The 20,024-nt window shown below is 40.2% G+C and overlaps 1 protein-coding gene across 2 annotated transcripts; it reads right to left on the bottom strand.

The window, feature by feature from the left end:
- Window positions 1-1,560: 1,560 nt before the first annotated feature.
- Window positions 1,561-19,889, bottom strand: flnca (filamin C, gamma a (actin binding protein 280)). Of its 2 annotated transcripts, XM_051099635.1 has the most exons (48): window positions 19,160-19,889; window positions 17,286-17,534; window positions 16,409-16,506; window positions 15,693-15,843; window positions 15,366-15,484; window positions 15,181-15,258; window positions 14,920-15,082; window positions 14,638-14,838; window positions 14,415-14,471; window positions 13,648-13,785; window positions 13,411-13,537; window positions 13,166-13,302; window positions 12,886-13,079; window positions 12,672-12,785; window positions 12,329-12,472; window positions 12,079-12,202; window positions 11,834-11,994; window positions 11,657-11,747; window positions 11,413-11,582; window positions 11,188-11,305; window positions 10,835-11,097; window positions 10,152-10,749; window positions 9,884-10,057; window positions 9,188-9,350; window positions 8,908-9,068; window positions 8,579-8,746; window positions 8,316-8,439; window positions 8,047-8,203; window positions 7,773-7,962; window positions 7,656-7,679; window positions 7,273-7,517; window positions 6,947-7,046; window positions 6,715-6,855; window positions 6,305-6,433; window positions 6,042-6,215; window positions 5,775-5,936; window positions 5,483-5,686; window positions 5,229-5,381; window positions 5,005-5,127; window positions 4,641-4,877; window positions 4,278-4,547; window positions 4,043-4,180; window positions 3,829-3,944; window positions 3,377-3,509; window positions 3,062-3,238; window positions 2,745-2,963; window positions 2,373-2,585; window positions 1,561-2,295 (listed from the first exon to the last, which is right to left on the bottom strand). In XM_051099635.1, the coding sequence occupies exons 1-48, from the start codon at window positions 19,530-19,532 to the stop codon at window positions 2,108-2,110; spliced, it is 8,151 nt and encodes a 2,716-aa protein (XP_050955592.1). In that variant the 5' UTR covers window positions 19,533-19,889; the 3' UTR covers window positions 1,561-2,107. The 2 variants fall into 2 exon arrangements, with proteins under 2 accessions (XP_050955592.1, XP_050955593.1); XM_051099636.1 differs by lacking the exon at window positions 14,415-14,471.
- Between the last annotated feature and the right edge of the window lie 135 nt (window positions 19,890-20,024).

Genomic DNA, 20,024 nt, shown 5'->3' with positions numbered 1-20,024 from the left:
AACACCGTAATGTTCCTTTAAAAAGTTTGTGTGAAAGATTGTTTAGGTGGTTTCTATGGAAATGTTCAGTGACATCAGAGCACAAGTTGGACATGGAGGGAATTTAAATTTTCATTAACAGCAAATGAAGAAAAATCAAGGTAAATATTGCTTGATTTTCTACGTCATTTCCAAACATGCTGTGCCTTCAAGGGTGTTTTCAAAAAGCTAAAAATGTTAAGTTAAATAAGAGTACTTTGCATACATGAAATGTTAAGTATTAATTCAAAGCTAATCATTGAAGCTATCTTCAATTTTTTTCACAAAAAAATTTCCACCACACTGCCCTCTGTGGTGGAAATGACATTTATGGTAACAAAGTACAATTGATATGGATTGTGAGAGTAGATTTGTGTAATACTTTTTATATTACAGTACTTTTTATATTTATATTATGATATTATTTTTTATTTCTAAATTATATTACTTTTATATTAATTGATTTCATTTTTATCTATTTTTAAGATGCCAACTGACAACAAAAGAAAGGTCTCAGGCCTGTAGGGACAAAATAAAAGTTGGCCCTGACCTCTCACAATTATATAGCCTCATATTTATCTCACAATGTTGAAACTGTTCATCAAACTCAGCACTACACTAAAAACAGGTGTGGTTATGTGTAATGACTTTGTGAATTGAGTTTAATGAGTGTGATGAGTTTAAGAATTTTTCGAATAAATATCTCTACTGTTTCCCTACATTCACGTTAATTCGTTGTCATTTCCATCACCACACACATTTTTAAAAAAATATTTAAAAAGTTCTCATCACACATTAAAAATGTATCCACAATTTATGAGATCATGCTCTACTTGATATAAAAATTCAAGTTATTTATTATCGAATAAGCTCTTACACAAAGCAATATTTAATTTAAGAGTGTGACACGTATACAGTTCAGCATTTGTTCCTTAGGGCAGTTAATTTATCTCATTGACAAATGTATAATTATTGTACATTGTGGAAAAACTGATAGAACTAGTTACTAAAATGATCTTAGACAAATCTTGAGTGGCATAAGTTAAGCTATTTTTAAAAAACAGCTGTATATTAAGATGTGGTGGAATTGACATTTGTTCATATATGTATATATATATATATATATATATGAATGAAAAATTACATAACTTGTAAATGTGTTATTGATTATGAAAAGAATTGTATTGTTTGAATGAAACCTATTGTGGTTCTTGTGTATTTTTGTGCCTTTTAGGAAAGTTTCAAAAAACAAAATTTGTGTATGATGCTTGTTCATTGCGGATGTTAAAACAACAAAGGTTCATGAGCTAGAAATATTTAAGTATGAGCATTTTATTTTAGTGAGGTAAAAATTTGGGGCTCCTTGGTCTAGATTTAGTGTTTTTGTGTCCCAAAAGTTGCCAAGAAGGTCATTTCAAAGACTGGGAGCCATACATGATATTATACATTAATATGAATACATTAATAACGTTTTTTTGTTTTTGTTTTTGTTTTTTTCTGTTTTGTTTTGTTTTGTTTTTGTGAACAGACAAATCAACACACTTAGTTTTATTTTTTATTTAAGTTTTCAAATGCATATTAAAGATAAGATAAGAAGGTTAAGATAACAAAATAACATTCTATAAAGCATATAAAAGCACTGGATACATCTATACACTGTTGAAAATCAGAACACAAAGTCATATTGCTGTTATGTCCCCTGACCAACAAAAGTGCCTTTGAGAACAATAAATCTCCCTCTGTAAAATACATTTTCTCTTTTGGTGATTATACAAAAGAGACATACATAGACATATTGATTTGAACTATTCTTTTATTCCTTTTTTATTAATGAGAACTCTTCTCTCTTTTAATGATAAATGATACATTGTGGCATCCAAAACAGTATTAAAATGCATTTGCGTCAAACAGGTTAACATTAAATAAAAGGCAGCACCTTCTAAGATCAGCCTCTGTCATAAAGCTTTCCTCAGCGAGAAAGTTAATATATATATATTATTTTCAGATTTTTTCCTCCTAAATTTAGCAAGTGTTGTTCACTTCAGTAATTTTTTTTTTCTTGATTATGAAATCTATATGTATAGGCTGTTTAGGGAACACTCACATGGAAGGGACTTCCTGGTACAGTTTCATCCCCCCATTTAACTATAACAACATAGTTTCCTTTCTCCTTCACTGTGTAGGTTACATTGTAAAGCTTGTTTCCCATATGTTTAACAGCCACATCTTCACATGGAGTTCTGGGACCATGAACACCAACCATTAGCATGTTTGTACCTGAAAGTAAAGTGAAATAAATATCATGTATAATTCTATATTTTGTTAGTGCTAAATTATTATTGCCTTTATTTTACCTGCTTTACTACAGTCAACAGAAAAAGTGTTCTTCTGACCCACAAAGGCTTTGGAGAGGCCGGCACCATGACAAACAACCTTACTGGCATCTGAAGTTGACTTGGAGCTGGACAGAGAGCTGAAAGCTCCTGCCATCTTTGAGGTTTTGGTAACCGTCTCCACAATGACTGATGAAGTTTCATGTAGACTGTGGCCCCCAGAGAGACGCATACCTACAGCAACAGACAGACGTGTTAACATCCACGGTCACACACATTGAGCCACTGGTTCAATTTACAGCATTTGGGCATAATATTGATTACCAACCTAAAGCAAGAATCAGGAGACATCCCTTTACATCAAATCAAGTTGTTTAATCAACTTCATCCTACCTGTAACCTTTGCTTTGAAGGGACTGCCGACGATATGCTGTGGCCCGCCATATTTGATGCAAATAAGATAGTTTCCTGGTGCCATAGGTGTATAAGAGACTTTGTAACCTTCTAGGCACTCAGTGCAGTCCATTTTGACCTTTGAGGGACCGTCAATAGTAACAGATAAGGCACCTGAACCAGCCTTGCATGTGTTTACGACAAACTCAGAGGGGACCCCTACAGAACAGTAAGAACACAGTTAGATCAGCTGGTGATGTAGAACTGCCTGAGCAAGAAAAGATACAGCAACTTTATGCATTGCGGTGGACCAGTACCTGTGCGTCCACCCTCAAGTCCTGGACCAAAGGCAGTCACCATTCCTGGATCTCCAACACTTTCTGCTTCTCCAACACGTACTTTGAATGGGCTACCTGGTATATGGCTTCCATTGAACTTCACGTCAATGGAATGAACACCGTTCTCACGTGGAATGAAGCAAATTACATTCTTATCTATGAAAAAGAGGGAATGATCATTTTAGAATAATGAAGTGTCTCCTATTCAGTGAAAGGTGCATTTCTGTTAAAACTTGTTGCATGGCAGCGAATAACCAGTGATCTTAAACAAAAATCAACAATTCTGCAACTTACCACTATCCAGTTCAGTGACATAACACTCCTCTATTACACCAGACGGGGCATGAACTTTAGCATCTATGACACCTCTTGCCCCATTCCTCTGAACCGCAAATGTGGCTTCCTGATTAACCTTCAAATCCTTCTCCTGCACATAGAAAGAGGAGTAATGGTAAGATCTCTCACACTGCACAGCAATACATTTATACCAACAGACAGACCAATAGGTAGATAAATAGAGAGAACACTTAATCCCTGCTCAACAAAGTGGCCCTGGACAGACATGGAGTCCAATTACAGCTCATGGACAAAGATAACTCAGCCATGACTCAACAAGCAAAAAGAGCTGCTCTTGCAAGCTTGTATTTTACTGTTGCTCTAGTTACTACCATCATATGTTATATGATCTAAGCATTCCTGTTTGTTCTGTAAGGCCTAGAGCGGTTGTGCTTAGCTGTGGAGCTTACCTGAAGACTTGTAACAGTAAGTCGGCGTGCATCATCAGACAGTGTGGCAACAGGAACAATGAAGGGGCTATCTGGGATATGCTCATTATTGAATTTAATGGAAACTTCATAGTCACCTGAGAAAAAAAATGGAGATTGGGAATGTGATGATTTCAAGTGATTTTGCTATATAAGTGTAACTCAAATCATTAGCGTGTTCCGTTGTAAACCTCACCTGGCTCCTGCACAAGGTAAACAACACCACAGGATCCATCTTTTCTGTCTTCAAAGGAGATTTCAGCCTTACTTGGACCCTCAACAGCAATGGACAGACCGCCTGCACCAGCCTCTCTTGTCCAAATGCTGAATTCAGCTAATGAAAGGAAAAACACAGAAAATCAGGAGAAAATCTATGACAATATTTATCATTACAAAAAAATAGAAGAAAACAAAATTAGTTTGAAACATACCAGGAACTTTTGCGACAGCTCTCTCTAGGCCTGTGCCTCCAGCCCGGACCTTGTGAGAGCCTCCTTCCCCAAGGGGCCCAACTGTGAATTGGAAGGGGCTTCCAGGAACATGCTCACCCCTGTATTTAACGTTGACCGTGTGAGAACCCATTTCAGTAGGTACGAAGCGGACTCTGTAGGTACTGTTTCCACTGTCAACAATCTCTGCATCGACTACATTTCCTCCAGGGCTGGTCACCTGGGCTGTCATTCCCTGAATCCCTGTGTCACCTGGAAATGGGAAAACCAATAAAGGTAATCAGTAAAACAAAAGCTTAGGGGTGTTTTTGGGAGGGAGGGAGCTTAATTAGAATTTATCCTTACCCTCTTGCCTTATTGCACCAAAGCTACCCAGTCGTTCTCTTCCCAGGAAGGACTCAAAGACATCTCTGAAAGGGTCACCGCCAACCTGTGTACTCTCTTCTACATGTACCTCCCGCTTAGTCTCACCTCCGTGGGTCTTGCTGATTTCTGTGCGTTCTGTACGCGTGTAAGTGTGGCTACTGCGCGTGAAGGTACGGGTTAAGCGCTCCTGTGCTGACACCATCTGAAACCAATTTCCTGTGAGATTTTTTAAAACTTTAGATGTTTAAAAGGTTTTCAGACACCCTGGCTAACTCTGTAACAGTTTATTGTATTCCATTTCAATGCATTTTAAAAAATCCTATATACTAATAATTGTACTTACCTGGGATTTTGAGGTTTAGGTCACATGCACTGCCTACTGAGGCAACAGAGGCAGCTTGCCTTTTTCTTGTAATACTCTCCTTCATTCTTCCTTCTCCTGTTACCTTCACTGTAAAAGGGCTTCCTACGGAGTGGAATTAGCAAACGAAATGTTACAAATCTCCACCAATGTTGACAAACAGTCTACATGAGTAAATCATTGTAAAGAAACACTGAAAAAGTAACCTGGTATGTGTTTGTCTGTAAACTTGATGTTGATGATGTAGTTGCCTGGTTCAGTGGGGCAATATGTTACTTTACATGTTCCATCTTCCATATCCTCACAATTGATATCCACTTTACTTGGACCCTCGATTGACAATCCAAGTCCTCCATATCCTTTAAAACCAAGTAGTGTAAAAATCACTTTAATTAGTGGTACTGCATCAGGACTCAATTGCTAAAGCAACTGTACGAGCAAAAGAACTGCAATAACACACCGGCATTTCTAGTGTCCACGAAGAACTCAGCCACTTCAAAGGTGTGTGCTTCAACAAGACCTTTACCAAAAGCCTTGACCCTGCTTGCCTCCCCGATTTCAGATGGCCCTACCATAATCTTAAAAGGGCTGTTGTTCACATGTTTCCCACTCTTCCTCACACTGACCTCATGCTCCCCCACTTCTTTTGGGGTAAACGAGAGACCTGGTGAGGCAAGGGGACCAGAGATTAATCAACGGCAATGTATTGGAATGTAATGCAGAATGAATTTTATGGCCTTTCACGTGCTTACCAATGTGCCGGTTGGGCAATCTCTTCAGCAGGCATGGCTCCTCCTTTCCTGATGGAGCTTTAATGCTGGCTGTCAGATAGCTCAGGTCTGTTTCTGTGATCTTCAGTGACACATCTGCTGCCGTGCCAACGTTTAGCTGAGACCTTCGGAGTGAATCGTCACCTACATGACACATTAACAGTGAGGATGATAAGTCACCATGGGCAAGAGCTATTTTTGCCCGGTCAGTTTTTTAAAAAACACAATGTGATTTGTTGCTTGTCATACCAGTAATCTTTGCTGTGAAGGGGCTGCCAGGAATATGGTTGTTATCAAACTTGACGATGATGTTGTAATCACCCGGTGCAGTGGGCAAGTAGGACACAGTGCAGGTGCCATCTTTATTGTCCTTACAGCTGATTTCTGCTTTAGATGGACCCTCTACAGCAAGGGACAAACCACCTGTGAAGGGCAAATAAAATTGACTATTATTTAGCGCACATTTTATAAAAATAAATTTACATTTACTGCAAAAGAACACCTTTATGTACCTTGTCCAGCATTCTTGGTAACAACAGTAAAAGTGGCTGGTTTATTGACTGTCCCGTGACACAGACCAGGTCCATAGGCTGTCACCATTCCACTGTTCATTACATCTACATAGAACTGCAAAGGACTTCCTGTGAACATAATTGCATTCAAGTCATGATTCTGTGACAAGGTGTCATTCCATGGAGCTTGAATGAAAACTGCAGTGGTCTCAATGCGTATTTGAACACTTAAGATATAAAAAGTAGGAATTTCATGTCATTAGATTATCCAAGTGAAACTCTCTGCTAGCATTGAGTGTTTGCAGATGCTAATTAGTTTAATATTATTACATAAAAGTTAATTTAACTATGGCTTGAGTGTCCAAATGGTTTTGGGCCACTTTATACATAATGCAAAAATAGAGTCTAACCTGGGATGTGGTTGCCATCATACTTTATATCCATTTCATGCAGGCCTCTCTCTGTAGGCTGAAATTGCACAGTGACCGTTCCATCTTTGTTGTCCCTGATGAAAGGACGAGCTGTCTTACCAGAGGGCATACGCACTTCCCCTGCAAACAAAACAAACATGGTATACTTCAGAAACCAGTACATACGACTAGTAACATTATGTCTCTAAATAAATATGATTAAAGATGTTACCGCTGAGCTCTCCTTGCTGGACGGTGAATGGGATAACTAAGTTCAACGGCTGAAACATGGGCTTTGTGTCGTCTCTTGGTACAACGGGCTGATCTGTAGCCTGAGATAACATATGAAAGACAATCAACAAACGATACACAATGCACAATGTTTCAGACAGTGTGCTGTTGTCATTCTGTCACTTCAACACTGAACATTTTAGCCACCTCATTCAAATCTCTTACTGCTGTAATGTCCCTGGTATCAATATCGGTAGCTCTATCTATCATGCCGTTATCATAGCAGTGATACACAGTCCGACACACCTGTTTAGTAATATCACTCACCATGACTTGAAATGGGCTTTTAGGAATGTGTTGCCCTCCAAAGCGGATTGTGATGACATATTTTCCCGGCTCGGGTGCAGTATAATATATGTCGAAGGTGCCATCTGGATTTTCTGTAACATCCATATCCAGCTCCATGCCATTAGGGGTCAGAACCGTACATGTCACCTTCCCTTTTCCAGCAGCTTTGGCATCCACAGTGATGAATGTCTCTTCTGCCATCTTAATATTGGGCCCAAGGCTTTCTGCTCAAAAAACAACATTGTTAAAACCAAACAATTCAACGTACCTGGCGTAATAGTAGAATATGTATAATGGTAGAAAGCATAATTATTAAAACTTCCACCATTCAGAACATTATCTTTTTTTTTTTTTTTTCTTACCAACACCATGTCCTCCAATAGACACTGAAAATAAAAAGCAAGCGAACAAAATTCAGTAAACCAGAGCTGCAAAAAGAAATCAAACAAACTTTCAAAGCCCCAAAATGGAAACAATACCTGTGAGCAGACACTTGCTGGCATCACCAGTGGGAAAGGCTTGGACATTGTAAGGTGAGTATGGGATGTTATCTCCACCATACTTAATGGTTATAGTGTAGCGGCCAGTCATGTCTGGCACATAAGATACAGTGTAGGTTCCATCTCTGTTGTCTTGAATGCTGGCTTTTTTCGGCTTTCCCTCTGGATCCTAAATGCAACACAATGTTTAAATGCACTGCTTTGGTCATATATGCCTTGTTTTGGGGTTTTCCATATAAGAGGAGATCCTTACAAGGATTTGAACTGTCAGAAGGCCTTTTCCTGCATCACGAGCATCAATGGTAAACTCCACTGGTAGACTGGCAGCCACTCCTTTAGTGTCCAAACCGGGTCCGCTAGCACGCACCTTACTGGCATCGTGTCCAGGGGCTGAATTGACTTTGAATGGACTGTTTACAACCACAAAATGAAAGAGATATGAAATGACTATGTTTTCATTACTGTCATGATGTGACAGTAAAACACAGTTAAACACAAAAATGTATGGCTTTAAGCTCTTACCTGTTAGGTACCTCTTGGTTGGCGTATTTGACAGACACAGTATGTGGCCCCTCCTGTGCAGGGGTGTAGTTGACAGTATGTGTTCCATCCCGGTTGTTTTTAACAACTACAGGCTCCAGAGTTCCTAATAGCAGAAAAAATCAGTAGTCAGAAGCAAGTGTGGAGCATATAGGTTTTATACAAGGCATCTCCAGTACAGTTTAATTACTGTCTTTGGCTCAGAGTATATTCCCACTGGACTAAAAGGGTTTTATGTTATGTACCTTTTGGTCCATACAATTGCACCTCTAGAGGAGCCACTCCTGCTTTGCTGGTGTCCACAGTGAAGGTTTGTGGAACATGTGCAATAACTCTGTTAGCAAGTCCAGGACCTGAGCACTTCACCTTACTGACATCCACCACATCCTTAACCTGCACCCGGAATGGACTGCCTGAGAACAGCAGAAGAAAAACACAGCTCTAAACCAGAATATAAAAAAACAGCAGCAATAAAGCAGCTAAAGAGCTCAACAGTTGATAGAAAACAGGTTATGTATAGATAAAAGAGAAATATTGTATAGGTAGTTAGTCATTTTGGTAGTTTATATTTTACCTGGTATAGGCTGGCCTCCGTAGGTGATATTAATATCATAGTCTCCAGCAGTGAAAGGCATGTATTCAACGCTGCAACTACCGTCTTTGTTGTCCTTACAGAACATTTTGGCTTCTGATGCTCCTTCAATGGTCAAGCCCAAACCACCCGTCCCAGCGCCCCTTAAAATGATAAGCATGAATGTGCAAAGAGATTAAAATAACTCAAATCTAATACAGCTTTAAAGCAAATATGACTTTTCCACTAATGATTATATACACATACAGTAAAGACTCCATACCTTGTCTCCACTGTGAAGCAGTTGGGTTTGTTAACTAGCCCACCTTCCAGGCCTGGGCCATAAGCTCGAACACGTGTTGGGTCACAACCTTCCACAACTGACACCTTAAAGGGGCTCTTAGGAACAGCAACGTCATCATAAAAGACCTCGATCAGGTGCAAACCTACACAAAGCAAAGAATGACTTTAATTTGAAGCATTCTGGTTTATACCATTCCTACTTCTTAGAATATAGCTGTCTTACATGTTTCTATATAGTTGTAATATTTAGTTTATAATAGCATCTATGAAATTAGAACATTCAGAGTTCGACAGCATATAGCTTTTGCTATCTGCTCTTTTTTAACTGTGAACTGCAGCTGTCGTTGGTATTAATACAAGCTGTATTTCTGTACAACTGTGCGGCGGGCCCTAGTCAGGCATACAACTATTTAATCATCTCTTTTTACAATGCATTTCCTATTTATAACCTCTCCCTGCATCTGTCATATGCTCTCATTCAGTTCCCCTTCTAAGCTCTGAAAGCTTCTTAAAACATGCTGTACTTATCTCTTTCTGACAGGTTTCCTCCACCATCTAATGTGAACATTTGCATTCACTTATATTTATGTATAAAATGTTCCAAACAGGCCTTCAAAAAACTTTCAACATATTTTTTTTTCTTTAAACCCATCTGATCACTGTTTCCATGACGTACCATCTTCAAAAGCAGTGTATTCCACTCTGTATGTGCCGTCACCCTTATCAGTGATATATGCATCCGTGTTTGCGCCTGATGGATTGATGATGCGAATCTTAATATGATTTCCTTTGGTCTTAGTCTGGGCCCTGGCATCCACAATGAAGTGTGTTGTCACCTCCTTGAGGACCCCTTGAGTGGAAAAAAAACAGTAAAGTAAGATATAACTGAGTTGCGGTTAAAAAGGTAATTATAGAAAGTTATGGTTAAAGTTTTTAAACACTACCTCTGGGCTCGACTCCTGGTCCATACACTTTAATCCCACTTGTGTCCACAGATGGCTCCACTTGAACACGTATGGGGCTCTTGGGCACCTGCTGACCTCCATATTTAATGGTGATGGTGTGTACGCCATGAAAGAGGGGCGTGTAGGTGACAGAGAATGTTCCATCATTGTTATTTTGAATACAAACTTCAGCTTGAGCCCCTGAATCTGACACAATCTCAATGGTGAGTTCAGCCTCTCCGGCTCTACTGCAGTCCACTGTGAAACTGGCCAGCTCACCAGCTTTAGCCCTCTCCAGTCCAGGTCCACTTACTATAACTTTGCCAGCATCCAAAGCTGGCTTGACAACAGCTTTAAAAGGAGAGCCAGGGATATGAGCTTCCCCAAATAGGATGTTGATGTTGTAGTCACCAGCCTCTGTGGGCAGGTAGACAACAGAACAGGTTCCATCACCATTGTCTTGGCACTCGATCTTAGCCTCACAGGGACCTTCCAGTGTTAGACCCAGACCACCAGCACCTGCCCCTTTGGTGTCTATAGTAAACTGCGCAGGCTGACCCACAATACCACCCTTGAGTCCTGGTCCATAGGCACGAACCTAGTGGGAAATCCAGCAACTTGAAATTATTGCGCACATGCAATATTTTCAAGAAACCTATTATCACAATAAGCTATCATCTTACCTTGGAGGGATCGGCAGGCATGAGCCCCTCTACAGCGAAGGGACTTCCTGGAACGGGGTTCCCATCGTAGCTGATGTCCACCTTGTAAAGGCCCTCCTCGGGTGGGATGTATTTCACACAGGTGGCCTCATTGGTCTTGTCTGATTCCAATTTACAAGGTATCGGTCTACCAGAGGGTGAGGTTATGCTCACATTTACCTTACCCTGTCCACCTGCCCCTTTCGTGTTTACAATAAACTCCTGGTCCTTTCCAACTTCCACTTCTGCAACACAAACAGCAGTTTAGTAAGTGTTACAGCAGTTTGCATTCCTAGTTTATTTAAAGTAGTTTAAACATTATTTAAAGTGCTTACTTTCATTAAGGCCTTGAACTTTGACTTTGCCGAGATCTAGTGGAGGGGCGACTGTGATTACAAAAGGGCTTTTAGGAACGGGATCTCCACCGTGTGTGACCATGATAGCCATCTCACCCTATTTTGTAGAAGATTAGGCATTGGGTGAGACATAACATTTCCCATTGTAATAATATTCATCTTCAAAGTAAAAACAAAATGGAATAGATGGTAATGACCCCTGACCTGATGAAGGGCAGTGTACTTCACGGTGTACGAGTAGTCATGATTATCAATGATCTCAAAATCTTTAACAGCGTTTCCTTTGGCAGCACTTTTGAACTGCACCTCTGGTTTTGCCTTTCCTGCTCCCTTCGTGAAGATGGTGAAATGGGTTGGAATATCAACCTGAACGCCTGTAAACAGAGCTGTGTCAGTTAAAGTTCATTTCTCTGGGGCTTAAGGTGTTAATGTTGCGGCTTACACCCACCTGTCTTGTTCAGTCCAGGACCTTCAGCTCTGACTTTACCAGCATCATGAGATGGATCCACCTTGACTTTGAATGGGCTAATGGGGATTTCCTGTGTTAAGCAAAGAAGAGTTTGAGACGTTCACTTAGCATTAGTGTAGAACTGGGTTTGCGCAAGAAGCAAGAAGGCTGCTTTACCTGCTCTGCAAAGAGCACCATGATGGTGTAACGGCCAGGGCCAGGGGGCGTATACTTGACAGTGAAGGTGTCATTATCATTTTTAATGATGTCAAAATCAATATCTGCTTCTGCTGGACCCACCACACCTGGGGCACATTTGATCCCAATGCTGATATCACCTACAATATAGTCAGAATGGTTAGCAACACTAACACTCCTTTACTGTGTCATATAAAGAAAAAAAATTAACTTGTTTTGCAAACCTTGGCCAGCTTCACTGCAGTCAACAGTGAAGTAGGTGGGCTCATTCGCCTTCAGGCCAGTTTTCTCAACTCCAGGCCCAAAGACCTTAACTTTGTCGGGGTGACAGCCTTCACCAACAAGAACCTTTAAAAGAGAGTTTTATGTAATTAAGTGCAAACAGCAAGGTTAAATCTCAAACAATGACTCATCTAATGGTGTTGTTCCATCAGAGCATAACACAAACTAAAATACTACACAGGGAATACTCACTCTAAAGGGACTCTTGGGTACATTGACCTCCCCCCAGGTAATTATGATGGTGTGCTTCACTGGCTTAGTAGGAACATACATACAAACAAAAGTGCCATCTCCCTTTTCAGTGATCTGAATGTCAATCACACAGCCATCAGCATCCTAGAAGAGAAGCCCAACAGGTCACCATTTAGCCAGTTTGCAGAAACAAAATTATTTATATGTGCACATATGTTGCATGTGTTATGAGTCTTTGTCTTCTGTTTCCCTCTGACGCTGATTCTACTTACAAGACTGATGTTTAACTTTAGTCAGCATGGCTGCCAAATGAAAACACTGAGAATATTACACATGGACACACCTGAGCATAGATCTTCAGACTGCCTTTGCCAGCTTGTCGAGCGTCAACAGTGAATTGTGTTGGTTTATTGACAATAACTCCAGTGGGCTCCAGGCCTGGCCCAAATGCTTTGACCTGCACATGAGAACATTTAGATCAATAACACTGACAGCAAAGGTCAAGAAAACAACAGATGACTGTCTTTGTTTATTATTATTTCCATACATTAACCCACCTTCTCAGGGAAGACATCATTAGCTGCTGGAAGTATGTGGGCCATAAAGGGGCTGTCTTTGATATCTTCATCATCACAGATAACATGAACGGCATAATCTCCGGGTTCGGTGGGCCAGTAACGTACATCACAGGAACCGTCACCTTTATCATCACACTCTATCTTTGCTTGAGAGGGGCCCTCAATAGAAAACCCTTTAAAAAAAAAGATGGCATGTAAAAATGAGTTCTGTGCATAAAGAAAATCTTAATTATGTTCCTCCTCATCTAGAATTACCTACCTAGAGTTCCTACTTCTGTGCCAATAGCCTCAACAACAAAGTCAGCTGACTTGCCAACCATTCCAGTCTTCAAGCCAGGACCCCAAGCCCGCACCTTCTGTGGTCCAGCTTCCTTGCTGACCTCCACTTCAAACGGGCTAAAGTAAAACCATTTTAAACAGTGCTGAGTCTGGACAAAATATAATGCTGGAAAACTTTGACATAAAGAAAGGCGTGTATTATATTAGTTAACTACTAGCTCCCACCTGCGTGGAATAGGTTGGTCTCCCCATGTGATGTTTACATGATATTTTCCAGGCTTAACAGGACAATAATCACACTTGAACACGCCATCACCAACATCACGCACTTTCACAGGCACATCTACTCCTCCTGAAAACATACACATTCAGTTATCAGCATTTCCTAAACATAGGTGCATTAAATAGCAAACAGACTAAGAATTACACCCCTGAAAGACAGCAAATTTAAAAATGACCCACCTGGCCCTTTTACGGAGACCTTCAGCTCACCAGTTCCTGCTCCTTTGGTAAAAACTGTGAAATCTGCCACCTCCTTCACCCGAACACCCTTAGGCTGCAGTCCCCTTCCAGTGGCACGGCAGGCATTTGCATTGCTGGCTGATGGGGAAAAAGAAACAAAATAAACAGATTATGAAATGTCCAAATGTTTTCAAATGCACAGACTGAAGCAATGTTAGTAAGATCAAGCGAGATGCTGTGCTTCTGATGAGTTGCTCTGATGAGGAACTGCAAAACTGCAGTGCTACTTTGTTTTGTTGTCACAGATCCTCATAGGAGCAAGTCATTTATCATAAGTGAAAATATGCAGTATACAGGACATCCATAAAATACAACAGCAGCATTATAATGCCAGATTATTGGTCACTGAATACTGGAATGGTCATCTGATAAACACCCAAACCGACACTGCTACACCCTATTAAAACAGGATGTATAAAAATATATTAAAGAGCTGCTTTTCTTACATGATACTCAGGCAAATATCCTGTGCCTCTTAGCACAGTCATAACAACAACTTTGTGTTGTATAAGTTCATCTAGACATTCTTTGACATTCCTCCAATACAAACACACTTACACTCTAACTTTTGCCTCTTTCCTATCATGCCTCAAAGCGGGTGTTTTGATGCATGGCAGGAATCAAGCTGCTGCGAACAAGCAAGAAGCTAAGCTTTGATAACGTTGACTGCACAAAGAGACATGGACCAAAGTCGAGCGGCACCGCACCTTTCTTTTTAAGAGGGAGTACCTGCTTCGGAGCCCCAGCAGAAGGTTTAGGGTGTGCTACAAAATAAACAATTGTTTTTGGGGTGTGGGGAGATTCTTTGACTGTTTTTGATTGTTGCCCATGTACTGTTCTAATATAACATTCATAATATGGCAAGACATTTGAAGAATTCAGCGTAAAGACAGTGAGATATATATGAAAGGAAAATTATCAGACATTTACCCTCAGAGATGTGCACTTTAAAGGGGCTGTTGGGTATTGGCTGCCCAGCAAAGCTCACATGGATGGTGTGCGGCCCTTCTTGCAGAGGTTTGTAGGTGCAACGGAAGATGTTATCACCCTTGTTTTCCAGAAGAACTTCCACAGTGTTGTTTTTATTCTCAGGGTCAACAATGACCACACTAACATCTCCAGCCCCAGCACCTGAAAATGGTGAGACCTTGAGCGCACTGTCATATACTGTAGCAAAACCTCTTCCAAAACTAATCTGTGCATTCTGCCCACCTGCAGTGTAGATGTCAAAATAAGTAGGTTTATGGGCCACATTGCCCACTGGCTCCAGTCCTGGACCTCGAGCCTGAACTTTTTTGGGATCACCCAGTGCCTTTGCCACGTTCACCATGAAGGGGCTCTTATCAATGTCCTGACCAGCAAAGAGCACTTTCACCTGTGATACATAGAGAATAAATAAACAAGCAATAAAAAAACTGGTTCATCCTCAAATGGACACTGCAAAGTCAACCATGTTCTTGTACTAATGCATACCTTGTGGGGCCCCTCAACTTTGGGCACATAGGTGACAGAGAATGTTCTTTTCTTGTCATTGTTTGGGACAACTTTAGCCTAACACAATTAAAAGTTGTATTGTAGTTTAAAATATCATTGATGATTTGTTTTACATTGGTGCAACAATCACAGAACATTAGAGAAAAACATCTGTCATGTCTCACCTCCTCAGTGTGACCCTCTGGGTCCTCTATATACACAATCACTTCTCCAAGACCAGCCTCCAGCGTTTCAACAGTAAAAACAGCTGGCTTCAAAACCATGTTCCCCTGAGGCTCAATACCTGTTTTCATAAAAATACAAATAAAACTTTCATACACAATGCTTGACTGTACGCAAAGTAACAAAATAAAGCATAAACAGGTCATACAGTATTTTAACATTCAACCACCTTAATTTGTATGTGTTGAGCTTTTGTGTTGACAGAGCACTTTTTGTGAAGTTTTAAGACGACTGCAATTGCTGTATAAGCCTTACTGTACTTTGCTCACCTGGTCCATAGGCCTTGGCCTTTTTGGGGTACAGCTGCTTTGGCTTGATAGGGGCTCCAGGCTTTAGTTTAGCTTTGGGAAACTGTGAGAGGTACGTCATCACTGAATGCTCATCCACATCTGGATCCACAATTTCCTCTGGAGCTATCACCTATAGATCAACGATTCATTAGATGCTGCATGTATAGTGGTCCTTATTCAGTAACCATTGCTTTCAAGTTGTGTACAAGCTCAGAAAAACACTATGCTAAATTTCCATTGAAAAAGCAACTAGTGAACTCGTCATGAGGCTTGTTTATGAAAAAAGCCCCACCCTTTCAGCATTTTCTTTTCACCATCACGTTTGTTCCACCATCACAAGGTAGTGGCAATCTCTTCAGATACTATATTTATCCTCAGAGTGCTGAGGTTTGAAGCAGCCTTCAACAAGTCAAGGACAGGATTTACCAGGAGCCAGACCCCTCCCACATACCCTCAACAGTCAGCAGGGAATTCAGCCCCAAGAATTTATGACACATACCCTACACCATGCATGGCATCTCACACTTATGCCATGAGGATAATGGAGCAGCACAGTGTGTCAAATTGCTGAAACCACTGAAACCACTAACATCTTACACAAACCCATGCCTAGACACTGCCTTCCTTGTGGCTGAAGTAGAGTAAAAAAATGTTATCAGCTGAACATGTGGTGTTTATGTTGAGTGGATGTTCACCTGTGGTACACCAAGCCAGTCATCGGCCTGCTGCATTGCCTCACGAGCATTTGCAACAGGCTTGTTGGGGTCCCATGTTTGCCAGTCAGGGCACAGACCTACACAAAGAGTTAAAATGATATGAGTTTTTCTTTAACTTTTTATGAGTATGACTACAAAAAGTAATCAGTTATGACATCAGGCCTGCCATAAACCTGATCTGTTGTTTAGAAACTGTTTATAAAAACTGTCTCAAGAGACTTACAATGTAACCTAAATATACAATGATAACAGTTATGCTTGTGAGTTGTCAAAAGCCAGCAGCACCCTGTATGGTCATGACTGTCTCACAGGGACTGTTTCATATCAGCCACACCGAAGTAAACACTCTCCTCAGTAAGCCTCCATGTCAGTAAAGAGTGCATAGGAAGTAGGTCATGATTTATCCGTTGTTATAATACAAGTTTTTTTCTTTTTTTTATGATTGCTGTATCATAATTTTTCTAGCTAATGACAAAAAATGGACTGAGCTCTCTAAAAGGATACGCATATAAAGGGAAGGATACACATTTAAGTCACCTGCATTCAGACTTTTATTACGATTGTATATGCTAATTTACTATTTATTGAATTTGCTACATAATTTATATACTTTAGTCATTTTATATTGGCATTAACACTATAAATTCTATTTGTTAAAAATAATTATCTTGTGTTCTTGCCCTTATGTCAGGAAATCAACACACAAGTGAACACTTAAATATGGTCAAAGTATTACGAAAGTAGCGAGACTGAGAGTCAAAATCTCGGTACAATCTTGAAAAACTGTTACATTTTCTCAACACAGCTGCCCAAAGTCAAGCCATACAAATGTTATTGTGGCAGAATATGAACTTACCAGGGGCACAGTTGTCCACAAGGGCACCAAGGGCCTTGCCATCTCTCCAGTCCTTGTTAAAGTTGTTAATAGGCAGCTCTGGTACCTTGTTCTGAATCCAACCCAGCAGCCGTTGTTTGGGAGTGAGCTTCTTAACCTCTTCATCGTCCTCATCATCCCACATGGGCATGGAGATGGAGTAATGGAGAATGAGTGTCCAGATGAGACCCAGAATCAGCTTCAGGTTCCCATCTACAATGGCTTTGCTGTCTGCACAGGTCAAAGACAATCAAAAGAAAACTGATTTAGCAGATGGACTTTGATAAAATGATGTGACTTTGTATACTGTCAATGGGTTTAATTAATTTGTTCTCTATGAATCACCTGCATGGGTTACCTTTCCCATCATATGGGAAGATTCCAAATACTATGTATGTAAAGTACGGTATGTCAACAAATATTCAGCAGATTTACATTTAAAAAAATAAAAATAAAATAAAAATACTGGTGCCGTGGCAGCATTTTTAGTTTAGCAAAAACATACACAAAGCAAAAGGGAAAGAGGACAGTCCTTACAAGGGCATCAGTAGCCACTCATTTTTCTGCTGTTACTTTCATAGCCTACTATTAAAACTTAGCAATAGGTATTTGTATTCATAGTTCTGTCTCAGTTTACTTTTGCATCTTAGAATTAACACTGACATCCAGACGTGGGTTGTTAAGAAGTCAAGTCTCCCCTAAACACCTTCACACACTCCCCTAAACACTTACACAGAGTGCTGTTCTGTACAAGCAGTTCTAAACATGAATCACTGAACTGAAATTACAGTGAGGTCACTGCATGACAATTTAGTCAGTATTTATTAATGCTCCAATGAGCTATTATCGTATGTCTGGACAGATCTGATATAACTTTTCAGCTTTACTCAACAAACAAGCTGTAGCCCTTCTGAACTATTTTCCATTTCACAGACACATAGAAATCCAATGTGAACTACTTGTACATGGTGCTGAAATACTACTCCCAGAGACAGCTCAACTTTAAGAGAGTGAGGTAAAGTAGTTAGCATTTGACTGCTGATAAGGTTTTATAAGCAGGCCTGTTTGTGACACAGAGGTTTGGCAGTCACGCTTACTGAGGTACAACAGTTTCTCCCAAGGTTTTTTCTCCATTCTGTCACGGTTTTGGTTCCTTGCCACTGTCGCCTCTGGCTTGCTTAGTTGGGGACACTTAATTTTCAAGAGATATTGTATACTATTTGAACTGAACTGGATGATGACATCATTAAATTCAATGATGAACCGCCTTTAATCTGAAAACTGAGTGTTTACTGTTGCCCTTTTGCATTATTGATGCACTATTTCCTATTTAATATTTGTATTATAGCCACTTTGTCACAATCTGTATTGTTAAAAGTGCTATATAAATAAATGTGACTTGACTTGACAACAGTGTAGATACAAAACACATTAGCGTGTGATAGCTCCACTTGACTAACAATGATTAACTTTAATAAACTGGTTGTTGATGTACTTTCAAATGTAAAAAGGGACAATAATAAGTTGTTGATAAGCTGACCTAAAAACAACTTTCACTGGTATAATAATGCTCATTTATGCTGTCATATTTATAATATTTGTGGGGAAAAAAAATCAGTTCATATAAAGGTTTCTAGATTTTTACAGTCCACTTTTGATTATTTGAATGCACATTAATCATCTCTTAATTGTAAGATCAGTAATTATGTAATTAATGTTAGACTATTAATTAAAGTTAATGTAAAATGTCGCCAAAGTTATAGGGCTGTTATAGGGCCTATACTATATTATAGATACGTATATAAATGATTTAGTGTCAGTAGTATTCCTGTTTAACCAGTTAAAGCAGATCTTACCAATTGACACTAGTTTGATTCGCTCCCTCTCCAGAAACTCCAGCGCCACCGACACATTCTCCAGTTTCATTTGTCTGAAGTTCGGTCTGACATGATGCTTTCTGTACATTTTCTTCTGACTGAGGACTTCCAGGAGCGAGATGAGTTTGAGCCCATCGCCCAGGTCTTTCTGGAGGTCGGTGACGGTCTTATTGACGCATTTGAGATGTTCATTGCACCACCTGGTGAAGGTGTTCTGCTGGATCTTCTTCCACGGCGCGTCCTCGGCCAGGTCTTTCTCTGTTGCTGGCATCTCCTCCTCTTCCTCTTCCCCAAAGTCTGTGCCCTGGTAGTATTGTGGCGGCAGGTCCTCTAAATGTGTATAATTGCTCATGATGGACTCTTGCTTTTATACCGCTAATGTTGGAAATTCACAGCTCGTCACTTTTGCGGGAGAGTGTCAGAGGCGCGTTCGCTGTTACACAGATCAAAACTTGGGAAAAAAAACGGACAGGCTTTCACGGATACTTGTGAAAAGTGATCTTCTGTCAGGACGATGATAGATTATCCGATTTACGGTTTACAAGGCGGCCAGTCCACGGTTTTAATTCTCAGCTCCTTGACGAATGTAGTCGCGGCTTCTTAATGGACACGTTGAGTTTGAAGAATATCACTTTTTGAAAAATGGAAAAAGTCACTGTGCTGCTCCGCAGTTCGCAGGAGGGAAACTCTGTTTGAAATGAGGAGAGGGTGAATGAAGGGGGTTTAAATGCTCCCAGGACCCCAGGGATTACATCACACTGATGTCATGCTGTATACTGGAGTATGACGAACAGTTTTCTAATTCTGAAGGATAACCATGATAGATCGGATTGGTCGAAATGAA

This window comes from Labeo rohita, chromosome 25 (assembly GCF_022985175.1).
Source record: "Labeo rohita strain BAU-BD-2019 chromosome 25, IGBB_LRoh.1.0, whole genome shotgun sequence".
NCBI classification, from domain to species: domain Eukaryota; kingdom Metazoa; phylum Chordata; class Actinopteri; order Cypriniformes; family Cyprinidae; genus Labeo; species Labeo rohita.
This window is presented reverse-complemented; position numbering and strand designations above follow the sequence as displayed.